The sequence below is a fragment of the Ursus maritimus genome, unplaced genomic scaffold, assembly GCF_017311325.1.
Source record: "Ursus maritimus isolate PB19 unplaced genomic scaffold, ASM1731132v1 scaffold_25, whole genome shotgun sequence".
NCBI lineage: Eukaryota > Metazoa > Chordata > Mammalia > Carnivora > Ursidae > Ursus > Ursus maritimus.
In genome coordinates, this window is record NW_024425008.1 from 42255673 (window position 1) to 42270426 (window position 14754).

A 14754-nucleotide genomic window follows, 5' to 3' on the forward strand; every position below is an offset into this window, starting at 1 on the left:
TCTTTGTGTATCATTTAATTGGGGCAATTTATTTTTTTTTTTTTAAGATTTTATTTATTTATTCGACAGAGATAGAGACAGCCAGCGAGAGAGGGAACACAAGCAGGGGGAGTGGGAGAGGAAGAAGCAGGCTCATAGCGGAGGAGCCTGATGTGGGGCTCGATCCCATAACGCCGGGATCACGCCCTGAGCCGAAGGCAGACGCTCAACCGCTGTGCCACCCAGGCACCCCTGGGGCAATTTATTCTTGATAACGCACAACGGACTCAGTAGAAAAGGAATATGTGGCAATATCAATACTGCATTTGAGTCTCCCAGGGTTTTCTATACTTACTAAAATATTTTTAAAGAAAATATTGTTTTACTGTCTTTCAGAGTTTCATAAAAACCAGAACATGCTACAAGGAAATCATTCTCCCATTTTTTTACTTAAGGAAGGATATATTCAGGAATGAGAAAAGCACGAAGTGCAGCTGTTGGTGACCCACAGTTACTGTTAGCATTCTGTGTATTTCTTTTCATTCCTTTTAACTACTTTTTCTCTCTAAGCTAAGCTGTTTTCAAATCCATATTTGATAGCAATATGAGACAATCTTGCTGTAGGTTCTTTTGGTTTTTTATGAAATCTCCATATTTGTAGAGGAAAATGAAGCTCTTAATTAGATATATCATCAGCTTGAAAAATTTAATAGTTCTCATTGCCAACATTCTTAACCATGCCTTTCTGCCCCTCCTCATTACCTGAAGGCCCAAAGAGTCATACAAGTTCAAAACTAGGGTGCGGTCATAGCACTTACTTTATAAAAGATATCATCAAAATACTGTTTGGTCTATTTATTGTTTTTTTTTTTTTTTTTTTTTAAAGATTTTATTTATTTATGTGACAGAGAGACAGCCAGCGAGAGAGGGAACACAGCAGGGGGAGTGGGAGAGGAAGAAGCAGGCCCACAGCGGAAGAGCCTGATGTGGGACTCGATCCCAGATCGCCAGGATCACGCCCTGAGCCGAAGGCAGACGCTTTAACGACTGCGCTACCCAGGCGCCCCTATTTATTGTTTTTATAACACCATCTTCTCAGATACTTTTATTTTCACAAGTTGGGTTCCCCAGGAAGCAGAGATGAGAACCCAAAAGGTTTATGGGGGAGAATCTTGCGATCAACAGCTATGGGGACGAGAAGGCACACAATGGGGCAGAGGGAGAAGTTGGGCATCGATGCCTCAGCCCACCCTACAGGGGTTCTGAAGCCCGGATGATCCTTTAGGGCTGTCAAGAGGAGAACAGTCCTTTATATCTTCACATTGACCAGTCAACGAACAAATACAAGCTACCTGAGAAACACTATCATCTTGGGTGAAGCGGCTCTCTTCACCTGAGGTGGTTCTCATGTGGGGATGATATCTGAAAGCCGTCTAATAGCATTTCTAGCAATTAAAGGAAAAAGTCTTTCAGTCCTGAAGAGGAACGTGAGCAGCACATCACAGTGTATTTCAAAAACTATGTTAATTCCTTACTCTTAACATTCTCATCTTGACTGTTCCACATCTACGATTAAGTGGAAAAACATAAGCTATGGAAAAAAGAGGGACTTGGTTTACACAAAATACTTAAATCCTGAGCCTTGGTTCCTTTGTCTATAAAATGGTGGTATAATACACCTTTTGTAGGATTACTGTGATCGTTGAATAAAGTTCACAGTGGAGTTGCCATACAGGAGGCAACAACAGTCTATTTCCACAACAAATAGAAATTTTTTTTTTTTCCATTTTCGGAAAGGCATTTGTTTTACCAAAGCAATATTCTTTCCTTGTATCTTAAGGATTTTTCTAATACCTCATAATTCTAGAGTCCGATAGCCTAAAAACACTGTCTAGTTGTAGGGCACATTGATGGCCGCTTGCCCATCCATTCCCTATTTCCTAATAGTCATGGTTTTATTCAAGTATAATCCTAAATAAGGAATCCTGATTAAAGACAATATCAAATGGATTGTCAAAATATCCCCACTTTCTTCGAGAAACACTATCATATCTAAAACACTTTGATGAACACTGAATATTAAAACATTTATGACACTGTATAAATTGATTGAATAGAAGTGAACACAAACACATACTCTTCAATTTTCAATACCCCAACAATATATGCGACCCCAAACGGACCCAGCCACAGGGAAGCCGACACCAAGGACGACAGAAGGAACTATCAACATAATGTTGGACCTTGATCCCATCGAGCTGTTGATTGTAAAGCGCCTGGAATCACGCTGGCAACTTGTAAAAATAATAAACTTCCCTGTTATTAAGCCAGTTTTTGTTCACTTTATTATTACTAAACAGCCAAAAGTTCTCTGAACAATAGTACATCTTATTAACCCACAAGAAAATCACATTTACTGACATTGTTTCTACTCTCATCTGCTTTATCCTTGAGAGCAAATACTATTTTATTGTTATGTTGCATATTGCTTTATATAGATTCCAAGTCTTTGGGTTACTTTGCACCAACTTCTTTTGCATGCTCATATGCTTGGGCCCTTAAAAAACTGTAACTTTTATATGCGTTTCTTTGTTCTGCATGTTTTGCTTGAATTATTCATTAATGGGCTGTTAAAGTTGCTTTTATCTTTTGGTAAGAATAGGCATTCTGAGAACGTTCTTCTAAGCCAGCAACTCACATAGCCTAACTGCTCATACGGGCTTGATAATAAATACTGTCTTCCCACAAGCCTAACATACCTTTCTCTGACAACAAAAGTGGATGTGTTTTCTTTTCTTTTTGAAAACCCCTAATCTTACAAGTTTATAAAGCTGCTGTTTGTTTGGTGAATGCCTCCAACCCTAACTCATTTAGAGGTAGAAATAACTGGACCAGGTCTGGTTATAAGCTTTAGCTACTACAAGTCTTCTTGGTGCTGTTATGACCCTGTCTTCTACAATCCTATAATTAAGAATTTTATAAAAGAGAAAATATTTCAAACACATTAAGTGATTGATATAATTCTTTTCAAGGGAAGAAGGCATTTGCTTTTAAGGCTGTCAGTTATGTGAGGGGAAAAATGAAAAGAAAAAGGCAAAGATTTAATGGGTCCCTCTAATAGTTTAACTATTTGAAAGTGCAGCATGTAAACGACTTCAGATTCCAGAAAGCTCATTTAAAGAAACTCACTATACTCTGAAAAATGCAATATGCAAAGCTGTTCAACATCAACAAATTTAAGAGCCCAAACTAAGAATAAAGCATAAAAAGATGCAAATATTTCTGTCAAAGTTTAATACTATATTTTGATTAGACTGAAGACGGTTCATAAGCTCTCAGTGAGTACACTTAACTTTAAGCTGATACATTTGAAACAAGAGAGGCGAGGTAAAGTACATGTTTTATTCTGCATAGTTAACGTACAAAACATCCCCACCTCCCTCAAGAAGCACTATCATATCTAACACACTTTGATGAACACTGAATATTAAAACATTTTATGACGCTATATAAACTGACTAGAAGCGAACACAAATACTCTTCAATTTTCCATATGCTAACAATATATCACATTGATAATAGGAAGAAAAATATTTGGATTTATTTTTAAATTCAAAATTCTTCTGGTTGTTCATCACGGAGGGGCCTTACAGGTGAAAAGGTAATCAAGTTACCACCGAAGGAAATGTGTCTGGCATGATCTTGATGTCTCCTCTCCACCTGAGCGAAAGTATTACTCCAGTTCAGGCCTGGCTAAAGAATAAATTCAGAGAAGTCACTAAATCAAGGGTTTCACCAAGTAAGCCTTCAACATTACAAGTTAATAGCAGGTTAATTAATCACATAAATAATATTTTAACATATAGCAATAAAACTATTAATGATTTTGCTACTTACCAGTGGATCTAATTTCAAATATATACTTTTTTTTTAATTGAAAAGGTATATTAGGTACATATACCTTGAAGGTGACTAGTAATATGTAAATGGACTTCAGCAGTATACGTAAGATGAATAAAATTAAGACCATATCTTCAGCCATTTACACAGATTCCACAAATCCTAATCCATGTAACTCACTTAACAGGCTTTTTACTAATGAGATCCTACTGGGATCCTTTTCTTTGTTCTCCCTCAAACCCTATTTCAGGTTCAAGTGATGCTACAAAAGCAAGTAATAATTTGGGTCTAAAATAGGTGGACCTATAAAAAATAAAATAAAAAGTCTAAGTTCTAATAATTTATGAAAGTGGAAAAGAATTCATAGGGAGACTAAATTATAAAGTACTAAGACTTGTCATACGATAATGTATAAGATATCTGAAACATTTTTAATCATAATATTAGTACAAAACAAAACATTATGATATATTAAATTCCAAATTTATTTGTAATATCCTATATTATCAGAACCAAGCATTCAGAGTTCATATCTGAGAACAGGATTAAATCAGGTTTATATCAATTGGCCTTATGCTGAAATCCCTGACTCTAAGATCAAGAAAGCACAGAGTACAGGTCACACTGACACACTTCACTCTGCTCCTGAGACACAGGGCAGCCCAGAAGCCTGAACATAAAAAGAAGGCATCTTTGAAAATAATGAAAGCCAACATATACAGATGTCCTTAAGGAATTAGTGGCTTAAGGAAGCCAAGCATTTGCCAGGGCTTATGAGGTTAACAAAAATTATTGCTTTTACCCTACATTTGTCTTAATGAATTTTTTATATTCTGAGATCAAAAATTAGCAAACCAAGGCCGTTTCCTACCCCATTTTAGCAACTGGCCCTGGAAAATTTCAAGGTAAGGCTATAGCCCGGGATTGTCAACCTGGCTACACATTAGGATCACCTGATAAAGGTCCTACTCCAGACTGCTGACATAAAAATATCTGGGGGTAGGGGCGCCTGGGTGGCTCAGTCGTTAAGCGTCTGCCCTCGACTCAGGGCGTGATCCCGGCATTATGGGATCGAGGCCCACATCAGGCTCCTCCACTGGGAGCCTGCTTCTTCCTCTCCCACTCCCTCTGCTTGTGTTCCCTCTCTCGCTGGCTGTCTCTCTCTCTCTCTCTGTCAAATAAATAAATAAAATCTTTAAAAAAAAAAAAAATATCTGGGGGTAAGGCTGAAAACCACTGCTGTGAACAGTAGGCAAGAGAACGCTATTTCATTCATGGCACTGTGCCAGCAGCCACCAACATGAATCAGACGGCTCGGCCTAAAGAGGAATTTACGGATAATAAGGGAAAGAGATCCCTAAAATTATAATGTGTTTTAGGAATGTAACGTATTCATATTATATTCCTAATAAGAGATGAAGCGTGTGCGTTGTGCACCTGTATCTATATATAAATTAATATGGGAGAGACGAAATCTTTTCCAGGAAGGCTTCACAGAAGGACTAAGGTTTGAACTAGATGTAGAGGCAAGAAGTCACCAAAAGTAGAGCTGGGGAGCCTCCAAATAAAATAGTAGGACATATATACAGTAATCTAAAAGAATCAAAATGAAAATAACCAGCTATGACTGAAGTAGGATAGACATTATCTACCCAACTGCATGTTTCTAAAGGCAGAAACGTTGCCTTATTTTTTCTTACATCACTTAGAGATGCCTAGTATAATCCAAGCCACATTAGATATTTAAGTGTTCAACCAATATGTCATAACAAATTTGATACATAAATTATATAGGGAAATAAATCTTCAGAATTTAGTATTAAAACATGCTATATTTTAAAGTTTATAAACATGGCATTTTTTCCCATTTTGAGAAAACTGAGTAACAAATGGATTTCATAGTAAATGAAACAATAACATGTAAATTTTAAACCAACTTTTTACATAAGCTGAAAAGTAATACCATTTTATAAAACCAATCTAGAATATAAAGCAATTTTTCAAATTAAATTGGAAAACTTACCAAATCAAGATGGAATTCAGTAGTGAGACTTTTAATATCAAATACTGAAAAAACAAAACGAAACAAAAATCCAACTTTTAGCTTTTTTTTTTTAAAGATTTTATTTATTTATTTGACAGAGAGAGAGACAGGCAGCGAGAGAGGGAACACAGCAGGGGGAGTGGGAGAGGAAGAAGCAGGCTCCCAGCAGAGGAGCCTGATGTGGGGCTCGATCCCAGGACCCTGGGATCATGCCCTGAGCTGAAGGCAGACGCTTAATGACTGAGCCACCCAGGCGCCCCCCAACTTTTAGCTTTTTAACAAATATCCTCACAGTCAAGTGTTGTTAGAAATGGACAAAAATGATGAAAACCTCCATATATGAAATGCTAAGACAAAAATATAGGTCATCTTATGCTATAGCATTTTTTTTTAAAGATTTTATTTATTTATTTAACAGAGAGATAGCCAGCGAGAGAGGGAACACAGCAGGGGAGTGGGAGAGGAAGAAGCAGGCTCCCAGCGGAGGAGCCCGATGTGGGACTCGATCCCGGAACGCCGGGAGTTTATAAAAATAAACAAATCTCAAGCTTGCAATATTAAAGGTACCACTGAGCAGCCAGGTTGGCAAACACGTGGAGACGTAGGGAGAGTGGTGCATTTGGAAGGCGTGGAAGCTCTGTACCCTTTCCCCATACCTTGCCCTATGCATCTCTTTCACGTGGTTATTCGTGAGCTACAATCTTTTATAATAAATAGGCAAGATACTAAGGTTGAAAGGGAAAAAAAAAAAAAAAAAAAGAGGTACCCAAAAGATGCTAGGTGAAGAACACAGCTGGACTACATTAGATGTCTGGCCAAGGTTACGTTTATTTTGCCCTAGGCCCCCGCCAGAACAGCATCACTGAGAAGCAGATGAAAATAGCAGGCGAAACTATCACACACTAAACTATAACAAAAGTACAAGAGCCATTTCCTATTGCAGAACAATCACAACAAAGTAGATAAGAAAAGGCATAATGAAAGAAAAATAGGGCATTTTAAAGAAAGGTTTGAGGATGTGTGTTGACAAGGAGGTAAACTGAAAAATTAACTTCGGGGAATTTCTCTGAGTCTTCACAAACAATGAAGAATCCAAATAGGTCTAAGGTAAAATGCTACTTATTTCCAACACGGATCAGCGGCCGTGGTTTTTACTAGGTATACGTCCAGAGGTGCGAGGAGCAGAGTGGGGTACTACGACACGTACTGATTCTCATAAGGTAGTTTTTGTGAATGCCCAAGTTTTCAACCTTTACTCTTAGAAACTGGTACCCCAAAGTATTCACAATAATCTATGTATTAGTCCAAGTTCCTTTAACAAAGCCTCATCTAAATATATTTAAAAGACCTCACCTGACTGAGAAATTTTAATTTTCTCTTCATTTTGACATAAGATGTCATTTTGTGATGGTATATTTTTTTCAGGGCTGCTCATCAAAACATCCTGGGCTGTAAATGAAGAATGCAGTTCCATGCCTTCTACATCTGGAATTTCTTCCTTTTTATTAGTATTATTATCATCTGCCACTTCACTAGCAAGTAGAGGCAAATTCATTCTTTCACTGGATAAACAATCCATCTCAAAGTTCATCTTGTTTGCATCCTGGAAGTAAAAAATTGGAAAAAAGAGAAAAAGTCTCATTGCTATTAAAAATAAAAACAGTAGAATGACATTCTGAACACAGGCGAAAGAACAGCTCACAGCCTGTACCATGCTGCTCAGTCCACCAGCAATCTTTTGAACCTCTCCGAATTCTCCGATCTTGTTTTTTTTTTTTTTTTTTAAAGATTTTATTTATTTATTTGACAGAGACAGCCAGCGAGAGAGGGAACACAAGCAGGGGGAGTGGGAGAGGAAGAAGCAGTCTCCCAGCGGAGGAGCCTGATGTGGGGCTCGATCCCAGATCGCCGGGATCATGCCCTGAGCCGAAGGCAGACGCTTAACGACTGAGCCACCCAGGCGCCCCTCCTATCTTGCTTCTTGAACAATTAGTTCAAGGAATATTACAGCAATGGTATGATTGAAGGAAAGCTTCTCAGCAACTGTCTGTGGTATTCCAGTTCAGTGACTGGCAAACATTCTTTTGTGAAGGGCTAGATGCTAATATTTTGGGCTTTGTGAACTGCAGAATCTCTGCCACAACTACTCAGCTCTGCCACTGTATTGCAAAAGCAGCCAAATACAATACAGGAGTATGGCTGTGTTATAATAAAACTTTATTTTAAAAAATAATCTTGATGTGAGTTAAAGAACACAAAATGGGACTATGGTTTCAAACAAGACAAAGGCCTTTAAGACAAGAAGTATCATTTTAATGACTGGTTTAGACTTCCAATGGAAATTCTGGGAGTTGTTTATGGAGTTACTATATATAACGACATAAATTGCTATCTACTATACTGGAGTAGGACTTACATAATTTACATCAATTAAATCTTGTAATCCAGGACACTGAGCATCTTCTATGCTGTTCCTAAAAGAGAAAAAAGTAGATAATCAGAAAATTAAACACACTGCTATCCTTTTACTTGTATTTTGATATTCTTCTTCACGGGTCAAAGATGGGACCTGGTCCAAAGAGGTTAGTTTTGGACCACAGCTATAGCAGGATGGCCATGCCAACTGGGTACACTCTCCCCCAGAAAGCTCGCAGCCTGTTACCATGCTGCTCAGTCCACCAGCAATCTTTTGAACCTTGCCAAATCCAGAGCTACACACATACTAGGGAAAGGTTAGAATAAAGCCGCCTCCTGGGGGTCAAAGCAACAACTGTTATTGTATAGCTGATGTTGGCTACGTTTACTTGTTACGTATAGCTTAATATATTCCAATCTCGAAGTTCGTAACTAGTATTTCATTAGAAATATGTATCAACCTCTTGCAAGTCATTTAAAAAAAAAATTTTCCTATTTCTCTAGTTTTCAACTCCACTTCGCCTTCACTGCACAAAGTTGTTTATGTGTAAGATGTTCTTTCAGGACTATTTTTGGGAATTAAGTAAAAAAATTTTTAAAGAATACTTGTAATATCTTTTAAATACAATTATGCATCTTCTTAGCACAAGATAATAAACTAGAAGATATAAATAAAGTAAAGCAACTTGCACTTAAGAAAGGACAATAAATTGATATTTTATAATCCACAGATTCCTAGGACATCTAAAATATTTAGTCCCCACAAAGGCTAAACATATCTTGGTTTGTACTAAAAATTCAAAATTTTAAAATTTGTTCCATGAAATATTTAAGAGCAGAAACTTTCATTTGTTTCCTCTATTCCAATTCACAAGGTTTTCTTTTTTTTGACAACCTTCTTTGCTATAATGACTGAGTATTCAATGCAATCCCATCTCCAGATTAATAATAAAAGGAATAGTCCTCTCTTGGCTCCAGACTACAATTTTATTTTCTACTTACCTTTAAGTATCTTTTTCCTATCAGGTTTCTGGTACATTTATGTTTCATGAACAAGGACTATATAATTTTGATGCATTTGTACAGAGGCCATACTCTGCAGCAGAAAGAATAGAGGCAGCATCCAGTTTTGCCAATTATAAGCTGAATTTGGGTAAGCTACTAACTTTTCAAGTCTTCTCACTAGAAAAATGGGGATCTAGTACGTCACAGGGTTGTTTTGAAGATGAAATGTGATAATACATGTTAATAACCTAGAACCATGTCTAGCGCATAATTCTTCAGTGCACATTAGCGCTCCCTTTACGCAAGATAGCAATCACAAGGCACTTTTTCGATAGAGGCTGGTACAAAAGTGCCCTACCTCTCAAGGACCCTGTAGGGAGGTATTGGCACTGCTGTTCCGTGAATGATGAAACTGAAGCTAAGTGAGTTAAAGTTGTTCCAAAGTTTCAAGGCTGGTATGCCATGGAACTGGTTTTGAGCTCAGACCTGCCAAGCACCAAAGTTGCATTGTGTTTAGCACCAAACAACACTGTATTGCTTCTTTTCTTCTTAGTTCTGCAGAATTTACGTTGTACACCTAAATATAACTAATTATCTATCTGAAATTGTAAGCCTTACTTCCCTCATTTAGAAAATAGAAGTCTTTCTTACACGTTACAGGGTCATTGTGAAATCTAATTAAAAATAGAGGTCTCGCATATTTTACTGGGCTAATCTCAAATGGTATTTAATGTCAGCATCTGTTATATTTCTTTTCTAAAGACTTATTTTTAGAGAGAGAGAGAGAGAGCACACGCTCATATGTGCCCATGTATGAGTGGGGGGAGGGGCAGAGGGAGAGAATCCTTAAGCCGAGTCCCTGCTGAGCACAGAACCTGAAGCAGGGCTCGAGCCCACTACCCATGGAGTCATGACATGAGCCTAAACCAAGAGCTGGACACTTAGCAGACTGAGCCACGGAGGCACCCCAGCATCTGTTACACACTTAATAATAACACATGAAAGAAATACCTGTTTTTAGGAATAGTCGAAAGCAAATTCTTATCAACATGCTCACTTTTGGTACTTTGAGGACGAGGATTCTGTGGTGACACAGTTTGTTGTAGATGGTCCATCTCAGCCCTGCTCTCAGACACAGCTTTGCTGACAGACTTAGGTGTCCTAAGTCTTTGAGAAAGACGTTCAGAAGAGATAGAAAGTCCTAGAAGATGAGAGAAATCATTTCAATATCAAAAAGTTCTTTCATTCACTTTTCATTATATCCAGGAAGACAGTGCAAGTTCTTCCTATTACCTGACCAACTAGCCTCTTCCGTAGTATGTTTTTTAAAGACAAATGCCTGGGACTTTCAGTTAAAGATAGTATTGAACACACACATTAGATTCTGTTTCCTCCTGACATCCCACTACTATAAGCAGTAACAGAGATCATCTTAAAAGGCAGAGTGTTACAAAGACAAAGGATGACCCCTGCCTTTTTTTACTCAGCAGCTTTTTATTTTTTTAAAAGATTTTATTTATTTATTTATTTATTTATTTATTTGAGAGAGAGCATGTGTGCACTAGCCGGGGGCGGTGGCAGAGGAAGAAGCAGACTCCTCCCTGAGCAGGGAGCCTGATGTGAGGCTCAATCCCAGGACCCCGAGATCATGACCTGAGCCGAAGGCAGATGCTTAACTGAGCCACCCGGGGACTCCTACTCAGCTTTTTAAATTTGAAATACAATTTCAAGGACAAAGGGAACTAAAAAAAGAGACAACAATAACCAGAAAATTTTGGAAGTTGTAATGTAGATGAGTGAGTGGGATATTATTTAGTAGACCCAAGAAAATAAATTCTAAGCTACCAGTCACCAATCAGGAAAGAGAATTAACCCAATTTATACCACAGCATCCCTCAGAAGAATTGGTGGCCTCAAGTATGTCTGGAAGCAGAGATGAAAAGGGAGCTAAAAACAGGAAGATCGGTTCAAAGTCAGTTTAAACAACGAATGGAGCCCTTTCCTCATTTTGCACAGGTAGGCAATTGTCAACATGTTCCCTCCCCCACCCAAACCAGAAAACTAGAGAGGCTTATTTCCTGGAAGAGGTGAAGGAAAAGGTCTCTGGCTTAGGGGATACCAGGCAAGGTTAAGAGATTGGTACTATATGGAAAAAAGGGGACCACAAACACACTGTTGAGATGCTCAATTTTTTCCCTCCCACCTGGCTCCTGAAAGGCTGACAGCCAGAATTACACCCTCTAGGCAGCAGACTGGAAGAATCCTTTCTGGGGAATCCTACCAGCCCACGAGAAAAGAACTAAATAGAGTGATGTGTACGTTCCTAGCACTATGGCACGGCTAAATCACCCCACACTAAAGCCCCCATTACCCATGTGCTGCCGGGCAGAGACCTGCTCTTAACCACAAGCAGGGAGTGAATGATCACCAGACAGCCAAGGGAAGCCTCCAATACAAGAGATGAAAATCAAAAGCAAACAAATGAAAATTTCTTGGAACAAATATTGACTGTACAAGGGAAAGAAAACATAAAAGCTATCATTAACATCCTCAGAAAGGTAAGACAGTGCAGTTACCAAACAAGTACAGAATGTTATAAAATGGAACATTCCAAGAATGAGAAAGAGCTCTTGGGAATTTAAACCATGAGAGCGAAACCAAAAACCAAAAAACAACAACTATAAGAGCCAACATGAAAGTTGAGGAAATAAGGAAGTAAAAAAGCAAGTACAGGAAAAATTATAAAAATAGTTCATTTACCAAGAAAAAAAAAAAGATTTTTTTTTTTTTAAAGATTTTATTTATTTATTTGACAGAGATAGAGACAGCCAGTGAGAGAGGGAACACAAGCAGGGGGAGTGGGAGAGGAAGAAGCAGGCTCCTAGCGGAGGAGCCTGATGTGGGGCTCGATCCCATAACACTGGGATCACGCCCTGAGCCGAAGGCAGACGCCCAACGACTGAGCCACCCAGGCGCCCCAAAAAAGATGTTTCTAAAAAGAAAGATCAGAGAGGACTAAAGGAGAGTAAATCCAAGGAACAATTCACACACACACAAAAGCTACACAATTCGAGAAAAAAGTCTACACAGTCAAACAACTCAGGACTCCAAGAGTCCTTTAAGAACTAAAAGTGGTTGGGACGCCTGGGTGGCTCAGTCGGTTAAGCGTCTGCCTTCCACTCAGTTCATGATCCCAGGGTCTGGGGTGAGCCCTGCATTGGGCTCTCTGCTCAGCATGGAGCCTGCTTCTCCCTCTGCCTGCCCCTCCCTCCTGCTTGTGTACGCGCTCTCTCTCTCCCTGACAAATAAATAAATAAAATCTTAAGAAAAAAAAAAAAAGAACTAAAAGTGGTTGCCTCTAGGGAGTGACAAATGGGGTGAGAGGGGTTTCTTGGGGGACTTCTGCTCTGTAAGAAGCCTCATACAAACCATGTGCTCTGCAACTAAAACTCAGTCTTAACAAAATAGATTTGGGCCATAAACCTTAATCTCCCCAGTTGTAAATGCCAAGTTGGGTACAAGAAAGACTAGACGGTGACGAGTTCCTTGGGAAGTTAGCGGCTAGTATCTGTGTTATTAGGAGGAGGCAATTTCTGGATTCCTAGGAAATGTAGCTGCTTAGAATAAAAGACACAAATCAGACCACACCAGATATAATAGCTAAATTGACAAGAAGGTTATAACATACTTGAGGTGATAAATTTACATTTTATTTTTTATTTATTTATTTTTTAAAGATTTTATTTATTCGACAGACAGCCAGCGAGAGGGAACACAAGCAGGGGGAGTGGGAGAGGAAGAAGCAGGCTCCTAGCGGAAGAGCCCGATGTGGGGCTCGATCCCATAACGCCGGGATCACGCCCTGAGCCGAAGGCAGACGCTTAACGACTGCGCCACCCAGGCGCCCCAAATTTACATTTTAATGTAAATATTAGATAGCAGCTCAAGATTATGTTCAGAAAATTTCCCCCTGGACACAGTTAAGTAATAGAGAAAAAATATCCCTTCAGCCGATTGGTACCGAACAGGACTTGGCCCCTTTCTCCTTGAAAACAAACATATAGCACTTAAAGCCCTGATAGAAGTGTCCGAGATTTACGGAAGAGATTACTTTAGCTATGACCTCTCATCACATGGCTTATAAATAATTTCCATCTAGATATATAAATTCAACCTAATAAACATAGCTTATGAAAAATAGCTATTGAAAAATCATAAGAAAGAAAAATCATAAGAAGACCAGAGTTAGAAATCAGTTAGAAAATCATAAGAAGTGGGGCGCCTGGGTAGCGCAGTCGTTAAGCGTCTGCCTTCGGCTCAGGGCGTGATCCCGGCGTTCTGGGATCGAGCCCCACATCGCGCTCCTCCGCTATGAGCCTGCTTCTTCCTCTCCCACTCCCCCCGCTTGTGTTCCCTCTCTCCTGGCTGTCTCTCTGTCACATAACTAAATAAAATCTTTAAAAAAAAAAAAAAAAGAAAATCATAAGAAGAATGGTTTCCTGAAGTATTAAAAGCTGGTTTCACTGGAATATTTTTAAATTAGGAAATCAGGACATTTACTGTGTCTCGTAAAATCCGAGAAGTTTTAAATACAAATGAAAATTAAACCAAACGCCACTTTCCGTAAGCTTCATTTTAAAGCACAACAAAAGAAAGGTGAGGCTTTGGTGCCTGAGATGCTTTGCATCTTAAATTCTAATCCAACTCACGAACCAGAAGAAAATCACCTAACTTCTCATGCTTCCGTCATGCCCCTTACCTCCTGGGGTCCTGTGACCTACCTCACAGGATTGTGCGATTAAGGGGTAATAACAGATGTGAAACCACTTAGAAAACATAAAAGCCATTTTAGAGGATACAGCACACTTAAAGTAATCTAGTCATACAATCCAAACCTGCCTTGCATGTGTGAGTGAGCATGCCGTCTATTTCCCAGACTCAGAGTTCGTAGGCCTTCCTACGAAAACTATTTTTGACCTCTTAGACAAACTCCCTTCCAACCCAAATATTTCTCTCGAGGAGTCTTAGCAGAAAAACTAACCTGAGAAGGATTTAACAGGACTTTCGATTCTGAAGAATCCAGCATCAAACACTATTTTATCAACTTCCTTTGGCATTACAGATGCCGCTGCCTCGGCAGTTTCTTCCTGCTTCATCCTCTCCCTCATGGCATTTTTTATGGCAGCCAGGCGATTTCTAGCTGCAATTCTTCCACCATCATCCTGTTTGGGTTTACTTGCTACCCCTGAGACAACTTTCTTCTGCAAAGAGAAATTATGAAATGTATTAAACCTTCTCTTTATCATCTTATAAGAAAAATAATTAAAACATACATAAAATATATAACACATTCATCATATACTAATCAGCTTCCTCGTATGTACTTAAAAACACTGGGGGCCAAAGGTAAA

The 14754-nt window shown here is 38.8% G+C and overlaps 1 protein-coding gene across 2 annotated transcripts in view; it reads right to left on the reverse strand.

Moving 5' to 3' along the window:
• Positions 1-3366: 3366 nt before the first annotated feature.
• Positions 3367-14754, reverse strand: part of DLGAP5 (DLG associated protein 5) — a 37142-nt gene continuing 25754 nt past the window's right edge. Inside the window, exons 14-19 of one of the 2 annotated variants that reach the window (XM_008701848.2) lie at positions 14385-14604; positions 10355-10544; positions 8340-8397; positions 7277-7526; positions 5903-5946; positions 3367-3732 (exon numbers count right to left, since the gene is read on the reverse strand). In XM_008701848.2, the coding sequence (XP_008700070.1) occupies positions 3592-3732; positions 5903-5946; positions 7277-7526; positions 8340-8397; positions 10355-10544; positions 14385-14604 (903 nt within the window). In that variant the 3' untranslated portion in view covers positions 3367-3591. The remainder of the gene's footprint in view (positions 3733-5902; positions 5947-7276; positions 7527-8339; positions 8398-10354; positions 10545-14384; positions 14605-14754) is intronic. The other variant, XM_008701854.2, reaches the window with a different exon arrangement.